The sequence below is a fragment of the Danaus plexippus genome, assembly GCF_018135715.1.
Source record: "Danaus plexippus chromosome 16 unlocalized genomic scaffold, MEX_DaPlex mxdp_31, whole genome shotgun sequence".
Taxonomy (NCBI): domain Eukaryota; kingdom Metazoa; phylum Arthropoda; class Insecta; order Lepidoptera; family Nymphalidae; genus Danaus; species Danaus plexippus.
In genome coordinates this window covers 2,100,768-2,120,295 of record NW_026869852.1, presented here as the reverse complement: position 1 = coordinate 2,120,295, position 19,528 = coordinate 2,100,768, and the positions used below count along the sequence as shown (strand labels likewise).

Sequence of the window (19,528 nt, the reverse complement as noted above, 5' to 3'; positions counted from 1 at the left end):
TGAAAATAGATGGCAGTTTTTTATTAAATATAGTTGACATTTAAATATCTTGCCAAGCCCATGCTTTGTTTTGACAGTACTAACACTCTGTCATCGAGGCGTTATAGGTGAGAAAGAGATATCGATATAAAATTGCCTTTGGAAAACAAAGACAACTGCGCGACGGCGCTGTAGCGTATCTTCCCGCCGTCCCCCCAAACGATCCACAGTCGCGCTTTAGTCCGGTTAGCTGAACGTAGTTTGCTTGTGTTTTATTATTTATTATTTTGAATGTTGTTTACATATTGAGAACAGTGTTTCAATTTATTTATTGGATTGTTGTATTACTAGTGAATCGGCGAAATCGTCTATTTTCGCATGGATTGAGTGACGATGTTACCACCTACGGCCGGTATAGCACAAGATCAACGTGACCGGACCGACATGGCGTATCAACAACGACGCGACGTACGAGAAATTACAAGAGACATTATAAGAGAGGCTCGTGTGACAAACAGAAAACAATCTATGTCGCCTGGAGGTAAGCAAGCCGGCCAAAACGACGCCACGTTTCCGCCATTCTTGTCAGATTGACGTATTATGTCAAGGTGACATTTATAGAAAAACAAGATTTATTTGGTATAAAATCACAGAAAAAACGATATCCTTTATGTATTGCTTCCTTAGAAAAGTGTATCTCATAAAAACTAGGACTGTTACGTCATCAGGAACATGGTCTTGCGAAAGTAAAATGGCGCCAATGCAGCACATATTATGTTTAAGCGTCTCATGTCTTTAGAACGACAATTAAGTTCATTTTGAAAGTAGTGTTTTATATTTTTAACAAAAATTTTATGCCAAATATCACTAATAGGTCCCTGTTAACTGATATCTAAAATTTGTAGGCACGTGCACAAGTTATTTTTGGACAGCCAGTAGTAATGCCATATCGGCTGTCTCCAGATGAAATTTTATTATAATATTGAATATCATTGGAGTTCCACTAGATATTGCAACCAAAAAATTAGGCATTAAATAATTGATAAGTGTTTATTTTGTGTTTAATATTTGACTTAACTCGCTCTGACAGCGAAATGACAGCAGTCATTGATCACGATAACAAGATGGCCGACATTTACTAGTTTATCACGCGCCAACAGACGCGGCGCCACTGTTTTGTTGTGTTTTAAATATGTTGAACATAACAGAATTTATATAAAATTATACTAACAAAACTGATTTTTAAGATACTATATTTATTTTAATTATGGAATAATATTAGATGATATAATGATACATACATATATCATAGTGCAAGTAAGAAACATATTTGATAAGAAATATTATCTGTGCTTAAGTAGGTTACTGATAGAAACTTAAAATTATGAATAATTATCTAAATACATGGTTAATTATTAATTTATTTAAAAATATAGGTTAAAACCCAAATAAAAAAAAATATTACTGAAACAAAATTATTATTGTCAGATGAGCACTTATTATATATTATAGTCATATTGCAATATAATATACTCAAATAAGAACTACTTAAAGAAACAATGACTTTTTTAAATAAATAAAGTCAGAGAAAAATCTGGATAATAATGAATTTTTATTTAAATGTACACTTCAAAACTAGAAAGTGATAATGTTCATACCAAAGCACATACTTATATTTTTATAGCAACAGACAACCTTATATATCTTAATAATATATTTTATTAGTTTTAAGTATATATGAGTACATATAAGCCCCTTTTAATTAAGTTGATTAAGTTACTTTTTATACATAGAATTGTAATTTTTTTTATTACTGAGATTATAGCAGACATGAATTTTTGACTAAACATCTGTTGAATGTAATCTAAAATTTATTTTAACATTAAATAACAACATTTGAAAAAAAGCTACGACTTCCGTTTCCTCGCATGTTTCCTTCACGTATAATTTCGTAATTAATGAGCAAAGAATAGGTCGAGCTATCAGAATGTTTGTCCTTGGCTGTATTGCGTCACAGCCGGTCGTTCAACTCGATCGATATCTTCCTCCCGATCCCCTCGACTCATCACCCCTTTACGCTTTGTTGTGACGGCCATCTTTCTTTTCCTACTTCCGTGTCGCTTGACAGTTATGACTTTTCACAATTTAATTTTATCGCGTTTTCAGACTTATTACGTGTGTTAACTAATATTTTCGATGAATAGTAAGCTAAATTGTTTCATTTAAATATAGTATTACTATTGTGTTAGGTGAGCGTAAGGGTTATATATAAATAAATGTAGTTGATAGATTGGCGTTCTGATAACGCTTAAAAATGTCAGCCGACTGTCATTTTTGCCGACTACCGGACGTATATGTAGATTGTTAAGTAAATATACTTGTTCCTAAAATCCCATAACCCATTCCTTTTTAAACTGCATATACCTATTGCCCTAGGCGCATTGCGATGAACATTATACTTCTATGAGATGAAAAACCATTTATAGTAAACTATTAAGCGATTTCTTTATTTTATTATAAATAATTCGCGTTATTTAACTATCTTCCTTTTTTTTTTTATAGACATGATATTTTATTTTATGACTGCAGATATAAAATTTCCTATTAAAAGTTCTTTACATTTAAAAATCTAGTGAATTATAAAAGATCTCTTCAATAGTAGAATATTGTGGAAAACTGAGTGATCACAATCCAAAATATATTTCCCAAATTATAGTTATGGAGCTTATAATAGCTACATGTTATAGTGATCTGATGCAGACCAATGCTTCCCATATTCAGACGACATCTTCGCCAACTCCTATAAGCTATAACAGTATAGAGAGTGAAGAATTATTTTATAATTTAAAGATAGTTTCTTTTTCTGTGACAGCACGTGATCGTTTCCCTTCCACGTCCTCAACGGACGACAATGAGTCGGGTACGGATGGAGAGCTCGAGAGACGGAGGGTCTCACATGGTGCACACATCGTACAGCCACCTGTTAGTAACATATTGTTCTTAAATATATATATATATATGACAAAAGAGTTTGTATACATTGATATGGTTTAACTGGTGGTTTTAAGGTTACTTTTTTTAATTGCATTCATAGATAAACATGTACTTCATGTCAATGGTTTTAGGAGAACATTTAACATTCAGTACAGAATTAATGAAAATCATAGATTCTGTCGGAATCTAAATATTATATTTACATAAATGACAATTATCTTAAAGTTTTTTGTTTATCTTTGTCTTAAAATGTTATATTGTTACGTCAAGGGTGGCATCATAGTCCGGAAGCGACGAGGGAACCTTCCAAAACATTCAGTGAAGATATTAAAGCGTTGGCTGTATGAACACCGCTACAATGCTTATCCCAGCGATGCCGAGAAACTAACCCTCAGTCAGGAAGCTAACCTCACAGTACTACAGGTATGTGCACCTTCACCATGTTATCAACATAGTACTTTATAAGTTACTATTTCTGTTGTGACATATCAAACCATCCATGTTTGAACCTTTCTGTGTCTGCAGGTATGCAACTGGTTCATAAACGCCCGTCGTCGCATCCTCCCGGAGATGATCCGTCGCGAGGGTCACGACCCCTTGCACTACACCATCTCCCGCAGAGGAAGGAAGCAGTTGGGTGCAGGGTCCAGCTCACAGGCCGCAGCGTGGGACGGGGAGGGCGAACACGAGGGAGAGGTCAGTGGATATATATAAGGCTCACTGAATTGTGACCTCTCATTTACAAGAAGATGAACTTAGAGTTTAAAGTATTTGAAATAAAGTACTATAAAATATGTACATCTGTACTGTAACCGGGGATGATAAGATTGGTATCTGAGGGCATACAATATGTATAATAACGAATACCGTCTCCAGCCTGCCATCTATGATCAGTGACATCATTCAAGTGACAAATACAAAGGTCCACATGAAGCTTTTAATTAGTAATGTTAGATTATAACTAATATGTGTCGTTCGTTTCAGGGCGAGGGCGATGGAGACCGCGGCCGCGATCACGACTACGGCGACGGTCTGCTGGTGTACCGCAGCGACGGAGACGAGGCGGCGGACGCCGAGGAGGGCTACTCCTCCAGCGCCATCTCCGAGGAGGAGGTCAAGTACGACCCCTCCGTGTGGCAGTCCGTCATACGGTACGGGCCCGAGGATAGGGACCTGCATCCCGCGGCCAGAGGGTGTGTATATCCTGGGGAGGGCCTGCGCAGTATTGCTGTACCTTGAATGGATACATACTAGCACTCTATAGAAGTCGCATCGGCGAAGACGAATATGCTGATTTTTAATTAGCACATTATGACCAGTCACGAGAAAAAATTGTAATTACAGACATATATCCACCAATGATCAGGTGGAATTATAGTTGAGCACCGGCTAGCGGAATAAGAAGTATAATAAGTAAGTGTTACCATGGTCATATAACGATGTGTAATTCCAGATCAGCGGCGGTGGTGACAGTGCGGACAGCGGAGGACGGGGAGGCGGAGGTGTCCCCGGGGGGCGGCGCCGGGGGTTGGCACCCTCAGCTGGCTCATCTGCCGCAGCTGCCTCACCCGCTGCGCCGCAAGACTGACGAACGTGACAAGTTTAAATGCCTGTACCTCCTCGTGGAGACGGCCGTGGCGGTTCGTCAGAGGGAACAGGAACAGGAGGAGGTCCCCGTCTAGCGATACAAGTTCGTGCATTCATCGCTTGCGGTAAATATAACTCTTATATTATTCTTAAACTGATTTCATATAAAAACAATGACAGTTCTACTACTAAGATTTTTTCTCTTTCATATTATCTTTATACTCATATTTCACCTGCTATATTATTATTTGGTTACGACAATATCTTGTCTCATTTGATCAGTTGCGTTTTTTATTTCAGGTATGAACCAAATAAGATCACTGTCGTCTCATCAATCGTCTCCCGAGTGTGTTAAATCGGAGTTACTTCCATTCTGAACGAGTCCACGCGAGTCGCCACTCCAACATACCGACAATGTCAGCCACTCGTCCTAACGTTTGTTTCTCTATGGATGGGGTTCGGTTTTCGTGTAAAGATGCTTATTAGTTGATTATATCTTAATCGTTTCTAGTTTGTCTTCGAAGTTGGCTAAATAGTAAATAATTTTTAAGTTATAATATGTTGTTTAAGGTTGTCCCCATCCATAGACAAAATTAATAATATACACACACTACGCATGTAGTACTGTAACATATGGTATTGCTTTTATATAGATCGAGGATCTTAAAATAACAGAAAAATATTAAAATACATACAAACATGTATAGTTGTATGTCTGAGACAAGATTGTTCTTTGTCATTAACTATGAATATCAAATTTTCGTTGTGTTCATACTATGTGTCCTATATTACATTTTGTCATTTTAAGATTCATGATCATAATGTATGTATGTATGTTTTAAACGAGATATTGATATTGTAGTTTGTGTAATCACATGCCATGCCAATGTAGACTATTGTGTTACTGTAATAGAGTCTATATCTGTACCACATTAGAACCTTCATGTAGGGTGGATTTGTAAAGACATACAAACCCTGAATGTATATTAAGAAGTGTTAGTCAGAGCCCGAAGGAACATGAAATACATGGACACAGAATTTGACTTCATTTCACAAAGATACATCACCAACATCATTTTATTAAACACATAATTACTTATAAATATAACCTATGTAACTTACTCGTCTCATTCTATTGTTTCCTGTCTCATAAAATATTCTCAAAGTTCATTTAACCAAAAACAATACATGTATGTTTAAAAAAAAAATTATTACTCTATGACATTACATACACAAAAAACCAAATTGTAAAATGAAATGTTCAGGTGACACGCAAAGGTCAGAAAACAGTATGTGCTTAATATAAAATACGTTTAAAAAAAAAACAATAATAAAATTTACTATTAAGTTCCCGCAACACAAGTATTGATGAATAAAATATTCTATATATATCTTCTGTAACGTAATTGGTATGCTATTTATATATTTTATTATGTATCATTACACATGTGAGGTTCACATCATTATAAGTGATAACATTTCATCCCCGTGTATAAATAAATCTATAAACAAAAAGCTTTAATGTAACGCAATAATGATATGTGATGTAAGTCTCGTGACTGTTGCGACGGAAACTGGTTTATTGTACTAGTAATATGAGACCCAGACATTATTTACTTAATATTAATATTTTATTTGCTGCATAAATTCTTCTATATTACTGAGACGATAACGACCCTTCTGTCGCGATAGTTATTTAACTGTAGTAAAATGTGTTGTCACAACACTGGATGCTTAATGGGAACTCTAACATCGAGTGAGAGGTAAGCGACGGAATGTAAGTAAATAATGTTATAATTAAATGATAAATTTGTAATCATATACATTTTTAGAAATATACTCATAGTCCTGGTAGAGAATAAGTCAAGTATGTTCCTGGTGTTATTTGGAGCGGCGTGTTCTGTTACCACAAGTGTTCCTCGCACTAAACACGGAGTTTCCCGTTTGATGCGACCTTGTGGCGTAACGTTTCGTATCTTAAATGGTTAGTCGCCAACCAGCGACCTCTAGCGTTGTAATATAACGGTTAGTTTTATTTCGTTCTCGTCGAGCTGACATAAGTATTTCTTGGGTAATCCTAGCTTTTAAGTTTTTATGGTGACTTAGTTGTCCGTCTGGAGGATTCATTTCATTGTGAGTACAATAACCTGACCTTAGTTCTTAGTACTGTATATAATGTGTAAGTTCGTAACTTGTTAGTGATTTTAAATAAATATGATTTCGGAAATGATGTTTTATTTTGTACTTTGTTTTCAAACTCTAAATTTATTACTTAATCTTAATATAACGTTTATAGTAAAATCTTTGGTAAAGCGTCATGGTGGCATAAAATTTCACAAAAATGCTCTACTTGAGTGAATGTGTTACTCTACATTAGATTTGTTTAGAACGCTTCTCATCTCCCCTTGAATCCGGGGACTTTCTTTTAACTAGCAACCCTGAGTGCTCCTCCTCATTCACTACTTCAGCCACAATCAGATCGCCAGGACTCACATCAAATACATCTGCATCTGAAGTAGAAAAGATTATAATTTGAAAAAAAGACCACATATATATTACTGATGTATTACAAACTTCATACTCCACGCCCGCGGCACTGTACATTAAGTTAGTTCCAACACTACAGTTCAAGTGATCTACCTTTTTCCATTTGTTTCTTGAGGAATTCTTCTTTGGCCAGTCGTTGTCGTCTCTTTCGTTCGTTCCTCGCCGCCTCCGCTGAATCATCCTGTTGATGTTTTATTGCTTGTAATATATAACAGATATTTTCCTCTTCTGTTCAATTCATTACTCGAAAGATGGATAGTTCTCGTAATGTTGACGCGTAAATTATATACGAGGTCGAAATTAAATATTATAAGAATAAATTGCATCAAATATATAATAAACGAAACAAAATGGTGGCAAAAGAACAAATATAATTAAAAATTCAGTTTAATCATTTTTTTTTATTTCAATAAACACATACTCATACTGATCAGCTGTACTCTCTACATCCAAGATTCCATGAACGTGATAAAAACATCACACGCATCACTTGTTACTGGCAACATCTATTATCTATTAAGTCAATGGAAATATTCTTGTTCAAATTGATTATATAGATTACTTTCACGACACTAAAATACTAAGTTCTAAGAATAACCATAGTCTAGCACTGAGCAAGTCGACAAATCATAATGGCCGTACAATTTGTATAATTCTAACATTGTAATATATAAACAAATTACCACACTTTCAATCTCAAACACTACTACAATCCTTAACATTCTAAACTACCTGTAATTACCAAAATTTGAACCTCTTCACACGAAAAACAACAGGTTCACGTATGTATTTCGTACGCCGTTTAACTACTTAAGAAATACTTTAAAACATCACAAAAAGGTGACAATCATAAAACATCAAATACACGTCGAGACCGGATGGGACTCCTTTATTTGGTGGTGGAGTCGGCGGGCGAGGTTGTCTTGTCCTCCGGGAACTGTTTCTCGACCTGTTCCGCGACCCACTTCCTGACCTTCTGCTCCGTCCAGAACCCGTCGTAGAATATGGTGGGTTTGATCCAACAGCCCTGCTGAGGCTGGAAGTCCTCGCGCTTGCAGTCACGACCAACGAGAAGGTTCCGGGACGGCATGTTGAGATTCAAGTTGAGATTGTGAGGCTCGTACGAGAAATGCCAGGGACTCAGCTCGTAGTAGTTGGGGAAGGCGTGCGGCGGAGGCAAGCGGGGGGGAGCGTACAGCGGCGGCATCATCACGAAACTTACGTTGGAGTTGGGACGAACGTGGGCGGGGGCGGGGGCGGGCGGCGCGGCGTAGGGTGGCCGGGGAGCGTTGGCGGCGGGCGGCAAGTTAGCGGCCGGGGTCGTCGGAGGATTTGGGAGATTCGTTGACATGTTGATTGCCAGGTTGGCGGGCATCGGATGGGCCTTAGCCACGGGAGGGTTTAGTGTATTCTTAGGCCCCTTCTGTGGAAAAACCTGAGGTAGGTTTACATTGGCTTCAGTATCTTTTCTATTAATTGGCTTTGAGAGGTTCTTTGGTTCTGTTTTAATAAGCGGATTGCTGCTGCTCTCTGGAACAGCTTCAGGCACCATGATGTGGTTTGCTGCCTCATTTTTGTTACTTTCGAGGAGTTCCATTAGTTCTGAAGCAAGATTTCCACCAAAACTCAAAAGAGTTTCGAGAAGACCATTTGTCACAGAGCACTGTAAATACACACAATGGATAAATTAATAAAATATTTCAAGATAATTTAAAAAATGGAACAATCTCTTAATAAAGCATGTAATTTAACTTTGTATCGAAAATATTACAAATAAAAAAAAACTGATAGCATAGAATTGGAATAAGTTACAAAATAAGATTTCTCCAAATTTTATACCTATAAATTAACTTTGGTACAAAAGCTAACCATGTATTAATTAATATACATGTAATACATACCATCCTTGCTCTATGAATAGAGAGTCCTTTATAGGCTGCTACTGATGTTGCATAGCCCACATTAACTCGTTGTATATCCAGACTTTTTACTTTAACGGACACAAAACATGCAACACCAGCTGTGTATATGCCATTATGATTTTCGACAAAATCTGTAAATGAATATAATTAAGACATATTTTAGGTCATTAATTCATGATGCAGGTTAGTTAACCAATAGATTTTTGTCCCTGTTATCAAAACTATTTATAGTATAAAATACAGCATGAAAGTAACTATGTAGCAATGTGTATTCGCCTTTCTTATAACTAAGACCACTTTCCTTACCTAAGGCTTGTGAAGTAACCAACCAACTCCAATTATTGAACCCCCACTGAGAATGTCCAAAGTTTATTAGCTGCTGTCGGCGCTGTTGCGTCTCATCGTCATCACATTGGCTTTCAGATGCAAAATCACACTAGAAACGGAAAACATTTATCAGTAAAGCGTTATATTTTTTTATATATTTCCTTAAAAGTGCATATGTATAAAATTGTGTAAAACTTAAAATGTAAATCCTAATTAACTTCATCTTATTATAGATGCAGGTTGGAGATAATTATGTTAATATTTATAGATAATGCTTGTCTTTATTTATACATATATTTGTGTAAATTAAGCAGAGCAAACAACAGATGATGATAAGTTTGTATTTTAATAAAATTGCATACACGTACTTGCGCAACGTATTCCATTCCCAAACCAAGCTCCATTTTCATATTATTAGCGGTAGCAGGGTATCCTGGTTTTCTCTGCATCTTTGTGGATATTATATGAATAATATTACGATGCCAAATGTTATTAAATTCTTTCGAGATTCTTTAGCGACATGTACATGTGAATATTCACTTATTTCAATTCAAAAGCTTTAATATTTTCCTAAATTTATAGTAAGCGTAACACGCAAAACAGTACACAAAACAATAGCCATAGACTAATAGATGCAGAATGCAGATTGAAGATATTGAGCGAGAAACACGTAGGTATCAACTGTTGACACATTTAAAAAAACGAAGTCGATCGTAAATACAGATTACAGCAGTCAACTCCCGAAATGTTTGCTCTGGGAATCTAGTGCATAGTTGTCATCACCATATTGACATTACGGTTATATACCTATGTTTAGGAATGCCCTGAATATCATAATTAAAATATATTACACAAAAATTAAATTTTTAAATGTAGTATTAATATCATTTAATTATAAGGTTGATTTTTTCAAACACTTATATATTGTGTCGGAGATGTTAACCAGTCTGTGAAGCCTCCATACAAACATCATTAAATTCTTTACGTGTTTCAGGGAACGTAGGTTTTTTATAGCCGGTTACGTCGTTCATGAAAATTAAATCTAAGATCTGACTTTAGATCTATTCAATATTGCTGTAAAGCTGTCAAGTAACATTTCCTTCAATTTACGATAATGCTTAGACACCGATAACTTTAATAATTCGTAAATATATTATTGCTTTATACCGAGAGTTTGAAGTTGCGAAATTAATTTTGTTAGATATTTTAAAATAAAAAAATGGTTCACATGCAAGAAATAGATGGAAGCGTGCTGGAAGGGGTAAATATCTTGATTAAAATAAAAATTAGAACCATTAGCGCTTATATTTTATTTTAAAAAAATAACTGATTTCCAGGGTGGGCAAATTCTTAGAATGTCCATATCACTGAGCGCTATACTGAATATACCAGTAAGAGTTACAAATATTCGAGCGGCACGCAAGAATCCAGGGTTAGCTGCTCAACATTTAAAAGGTGTCACATTTTTTTTTTTGTATTTCTAGTTTTTTTTTTTGTATTTGTATTACTTTATATTATATTACAGTAGTATTTGTAGTATAATATTAAAATAATATAATTTGTAGTAGTCATATTTTATGTATAAAAGTAAAAATATCAGTGTGAGTATTCTTGAATTTTAACTTATTTAGTACAACATTGACTTACCTTAATTTTCATGCATATCCTAAATAATTAATATTAATTTAGGATTTAGTTTTATTAGCAGAAGTCAACTAACATTTTATTACAATTTCGTAATATAATAATTTAAATTTTTATCTAGGTATTCAGCTAGTTGCAAATATGTGCCAAGCCGAGCTTAAAGGAGCTTATATTGGATCAACAGAAATTGAGTTTACCCCCGGCAAAATCCGAGGAGGACATTATGTTGCTGACACACAAACAGCAGGGTCTGTTATACATATAAATCAAAAAACTATGATTATATGATTATTTATATACTTAGAATTAATTACACATCATAACATAATCTGTCTAATTATATAGATCTATTTTAGACATACATTTGTGAACGGAAAACATAGAATTGTATTAATTTGGTTGTGTATCAGGAATATTTAATTTAACAACTTAACATATGTTATAATTCTCATTTAAAAGGCAATTACATGTTTGTTACTAAATATAGCTCAGATTAATTAAATCCTTCATATATTTTATATAAAAAAAAAAACTCTATGGAGACAACCAAAATGGCTTTCAAAGGTTAATATACAATTTTAAAATATCAACAGTTCAATAAGTCTGCTTATCCAAGTGGCCCTGCCGTGTGCACTGTTTGCCGATGGCCCAACTATTATGGATTTGAAGGGCGGCACCAATGCGGACATGGCACCGCAGATTGATTACATGGATATGGTATTCCGGAAGATTCTTAACAAATTTGGTGCTGATTTCAACATGCAGATTCTGAGACGCGGGTGAATTTCAATAATCATATGCTATGCTATACACTATTGTTAGTATTTTTCATTTTATTACATATATATTAATGTGAAATCAGATTATATTGTGTTATAAAATATATTATAATTGTATCACCTTAATGGGCATTTTAAATATTCCAGCTACTTTCCACGTGGTGGAGGTCACGTTCGAGTTGAAATAACTCCGGTACATATGCTGCGTAGTATCAGTCTAATGGATAGGGGAGAGATTGGAGACATCGGTGGAATCAGTTTCGTGGCCGGAAACTTGCCAGTCAAGGTGTTTACACTGATTACGTTTATATATTTAATTATTTTATCACACACCATTAAGTTAATATATAATACCTTGTATTATATGGTAATGTCTCTTCCAGATGTAAATGAAGAATTACAAAAGATAATGGCAATTTCTTAACAGTCATTCATATATTTTCTTTCTGTATTAGTATTGATCTAAATAATAGTATTATTGAGATAATAATTTATATTTGTTAATCAATCTTTGTCCTAACATCATATGAAAAAAATGGTATTTTAGCACTAAGTTGCCATTTCTATAAGCTTTTCTAATTATATATCTTCGAGTCGTAAAATATATATATAAAGGAATTTATTAGAAAATAACGTACGAGACTATTTTGACTGTAATGAAAAATATGCTGTTTCAGTTCGCCTATCAGATGGCAGATGGCGCTAAACATGAAATGGGATCAAATCACAGATTAAACATCAGAAGTTACAAAGAGGACAGGTCGATGGCCCCGGACAACTGTAATGGAATCGTGTAAGTATTTAAAATTATGTTTTTAATATTTATAAAACATTCCAAAATATTTTAATTGTTTTGTAGTATACAGATACTAAACAGGCGAAGGTGTCGTCGGGACTTCCAGTGACGTAATGAGGTCTTTAAATTTTTGTACAAATTGCAAAAGGAATCTCGACTAATGATGCAAAGACAGTTTAAAACTATACGGAATATGTGACAAGCTACTGGCATGTTACATAGCTTTGCATTGTTATTTATTCACAATACATTTTGTACATAAACTTGAATAGAAAGGAATTTCCATACACAATGTTATTGTGTATTGACAAAATATATACTTAAATCATTCGTCGCAAGAGTCTTTGCTGACTCGTCGTGGTCATCACGTAACAGTGATCCGTATACATGATGACTTTCATGGGAAGATACTTGCAGTGGTTTCCCCTTGCTTAGAAAGTACATATGTCTCGGAAAAGATCACATCGTACTTGCCAGGTTTCGAACCCGCGCCCAAACGAATGAGAGGCGGGTCTTTTAACCTCCAGGCCACCACGACTATAAATACTTAAATACAACGTTTTTAAAAAATCCTTTAAAATAATTTAATTCGACCCATAACCGGTAACAAATAATTTTTCGTTCATTGATGCCAGTTTCGGGGATTATTCGATCGGTGGATACCAGACGTATTTAACAAACGTAAAATAACTGTGTGTATAATAAATATAATATGTAAATAAAACAGTCGTATCCAAGAGCTAGTTACATGTTCCGCAGACCTCAACTTCATCCTTCGTAATAATCGATTCACTCACGAAAACTTTGTCTACAATGAACATTCTAGAATATTTAGTGAGGTAGTGTCTTTTTTATTTTATTTTTCTGATGCAACAGTCCAGTACTATACAGTTTGTTGTTTCTTGTTCTTATTATAATAATCGCAGTCTGTCATGTTCGACGCCGTCGTGTGTGTTGGGGGCGTGTGGCCTCGGGAGGCGCGGGGTGAGCCCCGGGGAGGTCGGGGGCTCCGCCGGCAGACTACTGAGACAGGTCATCGACTCGGGGGTCTGTGTGGACTCACACGCGCAGGTACGTACATACATACTGAATAACATTATTGTTTGGTAATTGGTTTAATACATTTATATTAATAAATTAATTATATATTTTTTATTCTGTGACGCGATAAAACTAAAGACGCTGATCATAACCCTAATGCGTAATGGCGAGATTTCTGTTATCCTACTGGGAAGGTTTTAATTTTTGTATTCAATACATCAGTCTATTGCTAATCCCTCTTATTCATCAGTACTGATTTTCCAACCAATAGAACATCAACCGGACTGTTGTCCAATAGTGACATGTGCCCAGGTAACACTGAAAATATTTAGAAAATGAAAAATGGTTTAATGTAGAAAGTTGCCAATACTTTTATTGTTTTTCTAAGTAATCTCCGTTCCTCTCTACACATCGTCGCATTCGATGGAACCAATGTGAAAAGCAGTGGACCCATTCTTCCTTACCGATCTCTTCTAATTTCTATGGCATTTTCGTAGGTTTTAACCGCATCCTGTGTGTGTTCAAAAACCTATGCATGTGTTGTATTCGAGAAGCACTGCACACTTTATCGTTTAAAATTTCGTAGAAAAACAGTTAATTGTCAAATGAAACGGAACTCTCTGATTGGTCGGTAAACTGTTCATATATGTTTATCACCATTTTGTTATTATTGAATATTGTCATTTGTCTTTCTAAGCGCAAGTGAAAAAGTTTTAATAAGTTAATTAGTAAACAGTGAATTCATTTATTAACGAATGATGGAAAATTATAGCTGTGAGCTCTGTGCTGGTGATGTGTGTTCATCGAAATTAATTACGAGTAGATTTTCAATATTGTCGTTTGGTAATAAAATTAAGATAATTACAAAGGGAATGTTTGTGACCAGTTGAGAGTGAACTAAAAGAAAGGTAATGTTATTCGTTTTAATAAATAGTATTATGATAGTTTTAATTAGCAAGCAGGTTGTGTACACACACATAAGTTATTTGTCTGTTGTTTTTAAATAATAATAATAATAAGAATAAGAATGCTTGTATCTAAACTGGATATTCCGATTTAAATAACGTTTATAAAGCGGTGATGAACATATCGTAATCGTTCTAAGGTACTTTCGTGGCTCAGAGATAATTGAGAGATTCATAAAATATATAGATGTTCTTTCAGATCGGACTGCTGTCACTTTATACGCGAATATTATCAATGTTTAAATGAAACTAATATTTTCGGATAACTTCGCGTATTTTATTATGTTTAAAAACTACATACTCCCGACGTTTCCGTTCTTTGCAGTAACCGAGAACACGGCAGTTATCTCGTCTCCCCGTTAAAATAATAAATTGCGCGTAGTGATCCGAAAGTATTAGTTTCATTTAAATGAATTATTGTAAAAGATCTCATTATGATTATCAATGGTTTAGAGGAGGAAGTTATGATGAAAATTGGTATTCTTTTTTCTAAAAAATCCCTATCCCAATTCTCTGTGCACGCCATTGATGCCTAGGCTTGTCTGTATCCGCTGATAGGTCACTCTCTTATCTTCTTCTATCATGCGCCGCACAGCACTGATGTTATCTTCAGTAGTCGCTGTTAATGGACGTCCCTCACGCGGATCATCATTGAGACTGCTGCGTCCACGCCTAAACTCGTAAAACCAGTTGTAAACAGTAGCGCGAGATGGTTCTTCATTGAGAAATGCTTATCTCAGCCTATCATAGTTTTGTTGTTGAGTGAGGCCACAACGAAAGTTATAACAAATCATTAACTGAAAATTTTCTCGCGTACTTTTTTACTTTTACTTATACTTTTTTATGTAACGACAGTTTTAGATTTGCCGCCATTTCACAAAAACAAATGAATGCAATTTACTACATAAGGTTACCAAAGAGTTGTAAAATGAAAATTCAAAAAATGTTTTCATTAATAAAGTTTCTAATTGGCCCGTTCTAAACATCTTCAGTGTTGCCCACGGTACGTATCGTATATATATAATTATTTTTTTATTTATATTAAAAATAGGAATTGTAATGAATTCTTTATATAATATTCGTATTTAATACGGAGGTAATATTTTCGTACAGGATCAAGTGATACTGTATATGAGTCTAGCACCCGGCCTGTCCTCGGTCCGCTCGGGCTCCTCCACTCTGCACACACAGACGGCCATTCACATAGCGGAGACACTTGCTAAGGTGACATATACACAGCGTTATTTGTTTGTGTAATAAGTACTATGCATTATATATGACATGTAATTCCTGCAATGTTTTGTATCTGTGGGTTGCAACAAGTCATTTAATTGTTTGGTATTAAACGTCATCTCTCATCTCTATGAGGGAACTATTGAGATACTTAAAATTTAAACTTTTGAATATTATATCATCTAAAATTTAAGTGTATTTTTTTATTAAGTTATTCAATCTTGTTTCAGGTTAAGTTCGAGATAACGTCAGAAGGCGGACAGGATATTATAAAGTGTGCTGGGATCGGTCTCGTTAACAAATCCCTTCCTGAAGAACAATGAAGCAACGTCGGTACTCGAAGAAGGCGCTAGTCAGTAGTCACTAAGTATGCTAAGTTAAGGGTGACTCGTATAAGCCGGTCATTATATCACATTTTTAGTCTTAACAAATTCGTATAACGTAAATAATAAACACGTCTATTTAAATTAATTTATTTTATCCGACAGAACGTCAGCGTCCTCAGTGAAATATAAATTCGGTTACTTACCGACATACATAATTTCCTATCCGGTGTATGTCGGAACTAAAATCTATACATTCAAAGAAATATTCCACATATTGGTGTATTCTAAATAACTTTATTTGTGAAGCCTCAGTAATGACGTCGGTCCTCTAGCGAATACTACGGGATGACATCCAATGGAAGGGACTTTAAGAATTATAAAAAAAACTATGAACCAACAAATGTAATGTAACGAAAAGAATATAAAATAAAAAAAATATATATATATAATTATTTTCAACAAAAAATAATCTTACCTAATCCTCACACGATCCCTCGAGAACAAAATGTTATATACATCGATTTTATTTAACACATCACAAAATATACAAAATTGTACTGCGGAAGAAAATTAAAATATACACGAACGATGAGACTATTATATATTTTTTATGAACCCACAAAAGTAGGATAGCTAACATGACAGACTTTTTACCTACTAGTTATTTTAAAAAACGCCGTCTCCCCAGTGCAGAAATAAATGCCGTTGCCACCAACACCCGAAAAAGACGTAAGGATTAACGATTTGTTTTGATGAAATGCAGAAAAAATAAATAAAAGCTATTGCTATCGGTACAATCGCCAGATAGTGATGTACTCTAGAAGATAGTACTATCAAATGAAATATCGATTTCCAAGTTATTATTCCAACCACAAAAATCTACATTTTTATTATAATTTATAGAATTGAACATCTCTAGTGTTTAGAAAAATATTAATGACATTTTGCAGAATACAAATATATTTATAACAGGAGTAATTATTTCGATTAGTAATATAGCTGTGAGTTTTGTATTTATAGATCTGCTCTGATCTGATCTGATCTGCATAATGGCGACAAGAAGGTAGTCGATGAGGGTCCAAAGTACGAATACTATGTATTGAGTGGAATGATGTCTTCACACCCGAAACATAAACGATTTACAACATACGTTTCGTGTTACTGGCTACCCAAATAGAAATTTTGTTTGGAAGATAATGGAAGTCTGTTATGTTGAATCTTCAACAACATTTATAAATACCAATAATAATGTATAAAAAAATCACTACATATCGGTTCACATTGAACCAACTCCGGGAAGTCTGTCTAGCGATGGTCTCCAATGTAAATGTACAAAACATTACGCTACATTAATGTACCGAGTCCCATGAATTTGTGCGTTATTTGTTTTCTTGCCGATTATTCCGATTTCTTCGCTTTACTGTCACTCGGCGCTTCCACCACCGCTGGTTGATCTTCATAACTGAAAATATAATTTATTAAGAGTTTTTAATCAAATTTATTTCGTGGAGATGATAATGATATAAATGATTAAAAACTTACTTGAACAAAGCGTTGATATCTCCTCTCAATAACGCAAGAGTCAATGGCGTGCCGAGGCAGGCGGGTACTAAGTACAATAAGGCAGGCTGGGCGTGCTTGAACACATGCATCACCAGTATGGTAGCCAACAATCCCAGGATGTAAGCGGAGAAGGTAGCTCTGAAGTACAACTCTGAGCCACGCTTCAAACTTTTGTCAAATCTTAGCAGCAGAGCTATGAAGATGCCAGGAACAACAATATCACCGAGACCCAACATAGCAAAGTTGCTAGCATTAAATCCATTGACTAATAAATCTTGGGGGAATACCACTGCAAAAAAATAATAATGTATATCTGACCTGAAGATAAGATAATACGTAATTTATGACTTAACAACTAATATATATAGTAATAAGGCAGAGGTTTACTTACATTTGATAGGAGACTCAAATGACTTAGCGACAGTAACCATGACATTGGTGCCAAACACCCAGAATATGTCATAAAGGAAGAGTCCGCACAGTAAGATGCATCCCGTCACCACATTGTTCAGATGCAACATTTCAACAGCATTCACGGCAAATGCAATGCCAAATAAGTTGTTGGCGATCCAGTGCTAAAATGAAATGGCATACAACATCATATAATATACAAAATGTGTAAATGCCCTTATCTTGTAAATAGGCACTGTATAAATCTCAGATCAGCTTATTGGTATTTTCATTACAAATATGTTATATTAAAGGTTTAATAGCTACCTTCTTAAATAGATACCAGGCTCCAAGAATCAAAGAAATGACAAGACAGATCACATCATATGAAGTGAATTTGTAGTTAACAATGTCCGAGTGTCCCTCCTGTTCACCACGGGTGAAGAGGATGTGGTAAGGTGTGTTTGGGACTGATGCTGGCACAATAAGTGATATAATAGGGCTGAAAAATAAATACTGATTCATACACTGCTTATAAAATAAATTAATTCTAATAACAAATTATGACTTAGTCTTAGCTAATAACTGTAACATGTATACACACTATTATTACAATTGTAAAATATGTTGTTTGTTACTTATTCACCTCAATAAATGGCTCAGTGCAAGAACACCGAGGAAGAAGAAATAGCCAGTGAGGAGTAGATTAATGTATTCCTTTGAAAAAAACTGGAAGAATATATACAGAGCAAACAAAGCACATGATGCTATCAGTGGAAAGATTAACGCATCCTTTTTTGACATAGTTTCAGCCTTCTCGCCTGAATTCTGTAACAAACATATTTTACAGAATATCTTATCAAGGATTCTGAAGAGACTTTGTATATTGTTTAATTGAAAAAATAATAATTAACTATGAAATGGGTTATTTTAGAATATTATGAGTTCTTGAGAGGTAACATCCATAGATAGTATTCAATATTTAATGAAACCGAGACAAAAGTAAGAGGCAAAACATGCCACGATGACATTACGTGCACCTTTCCGATTGGATGCTCATTTTCCTCAATCAATTAAAAAATACATCATTATAACATAAAAATATTTCCAATACGAACCTTTTTATCCGTTAAATATTTTACAGACCGAAAAGATCCAAAAAATATTGGCAATATAGCCATTATTACTAGACTTAAGTAGGCAATAGCAACTCCTTCAATACTTGATGGAGGCTTTTCGGTAACATTTTGTACTGCTTCCCTGACACTTTCTTCTATATTTATAGGAATTTCTGTTACAGATTCTGCCATCTTCACAGTTTATTATACAAAATTGTTATGCGAAACTTTACTGGTCTTTCCCGACGACTAGGCTTTTGGATTTGACAAGAAAATGACAAGTGTACAGTTGTTACTTGTTTCTGAATGTTGGCACT

At 34.8% G+C, this 19,528-nt stretch overlaps 4 protein-coding genes across 12 annotated transcripts; 2 read left to right on the top strand and 2 right to left on the bottom strand.

Annotated features, from left to right (window-relative positions):
- Window positions 1–187: 187 nt before the first annotated feature.
- On the top strand, window positions 188–6,787 carry LOC116771788 (iroquois-class homeodomain protein IRX-5-like). Of its 5 annotated transcripts, none has more exons than XM_032663757.2 (7): window positions 188–520; window positions 2,834–2,961; window positions 3,244–3,396; window positions 3,499–3,669; window positions 3,958–4,124; window positions 4,427–4,685; window positions 4,861–6,787. In XM_032663757.2, the coding sequence occupies exons 1-6, from the start codon at window positions 373–375 to the stop codon at window positions 4,653–4,655; spliced, it is 996 nt and encodes a 331-aa protein (XP_032519648.1). In that variant the 5' UTR covers window positions 188–372; the 3' UTR covers window positions 4,656–4,685; window positions 4,861–6,787. The 5 variants fall into 5 exon arrangements, with proteins under 5 accessions (XP_032519648.1, XP_032519646.1, XP_032519647.1 ...); XM_032663755.2 differs by having other exon boundaries at window positions 3,958–4,166; XM_032663756.2 differs by having other exon boundaries at window positions 189–520; window positions 2,852–2,961; window positions 3,958–4,166.
- On the bottom strand, window positions 6,779–10,052 carry LOC116772026 (swi5-dependent recombination DNA repair protein 1 homolog). Of its 2 annotated transcripts, XM_061528354.1 has the most exons (6): window positions 9,725–10,044; window positions 9,336–9,465; window positions 9,009–9,160; window positions 8,330–8,770; window positions 7,201–7,288; window positions 6,779–7,070 (listed from the first exon to the last, which is right to left on the bottom strand). In XM_061528354.1, exons 1-6 carry the CDS (start codon window positions 9,803–9,805, stop codon window positions 6,934–6,936), a joined length of 1,029 nt encoding a protein of 342 aa, XP_061384338.1. In that variant the 5' UTR covers window positions 9,806–10,044; the 3' UTR covers window positions 6,779–6,933. The 2 variants fall into 2 exon arrangements, with proteins under 2 accessions (XP_061384338.1, XP_061384337.1); XM_061528353.1 differs by lacking the exons at window positions 6,779–7,070; window positions 7,201–7,288 and having other exon boundaries at window positions 7,489–8,770; window positions 9,725–10,052.
- A 245-nt stretch (window positions 10,053–10,297) lies between these two features.
- Window positions 10,298–16,589, top strand: LOC116771786 (RNA 3'-terminal phosphate cyclase). 4 transcript variants are annotated; one of them, XM_032663754.2, is made up of 10 exons: window positions 10,298–10,617; window positions 10,694–10,811; window positions 11,122–11,248; window positions 11,594–11,779; window positions 11,927–12,065; window positions 12,457–12,572; window positions 13,502–13,646; window positions 15,695–15,805; window positions 16,045–16,166; window positions 16,303–16,589. In XM_032663754.2, exons 1-9 carry the CDS (start codon window positions 10,576–10,578, stop codon window positions 16,135–16,137), a joined length of 1,077 nt encoding a protein of 358 aa, XP_032519645.1. In that variant the 5' UTR covers window positions 10,298–10,575; the 3' UTR covers window positions 16,138–16,166; window positions 16,303–16,589. The 4 variants fall into 4 exon arrangements, 3 of the variants coding, with proteins under 3 accessions (XP_032519645.1, XP_061384339.1, XP_032519644.1); XM_061528355.1 differs by having other exon boundaries at window positions 16,045–16,181; XR_009753712.1 differs by having other exon boundaries at window positions 10,299–10,617; window positions 16,045–16,214.
- LOC116771785 (minor histocompatibility antigen H13) lies at window positions 16,274–19,498 on the bottom strand. Its single transcript, XM_032663752.2, has 6 exons — window positions 19,212–19,498; window positions 18,740–18,921; window positions 18,421–18,595; window positions 18,095–18,278; window positions 17,683–17,992; window positions 16,274–17,602 (listed from the first exon to the last, which is right to left on the bottom strand). The coding sequence occupies exons 1-6, from the start codon at window positions 19,401–19,403 to the stop codon at window positions 17,539–17,541; spliced, it is 1,107 nt and encodes a 368-aa protein (XP_032519643.1). The 5' UTR covers window positions 19,404–19,498; the 3' UTR covers window positions 16,274–17,538.
- Window positions 19,499–19,528: the final 30 nt, after the last annotated feature.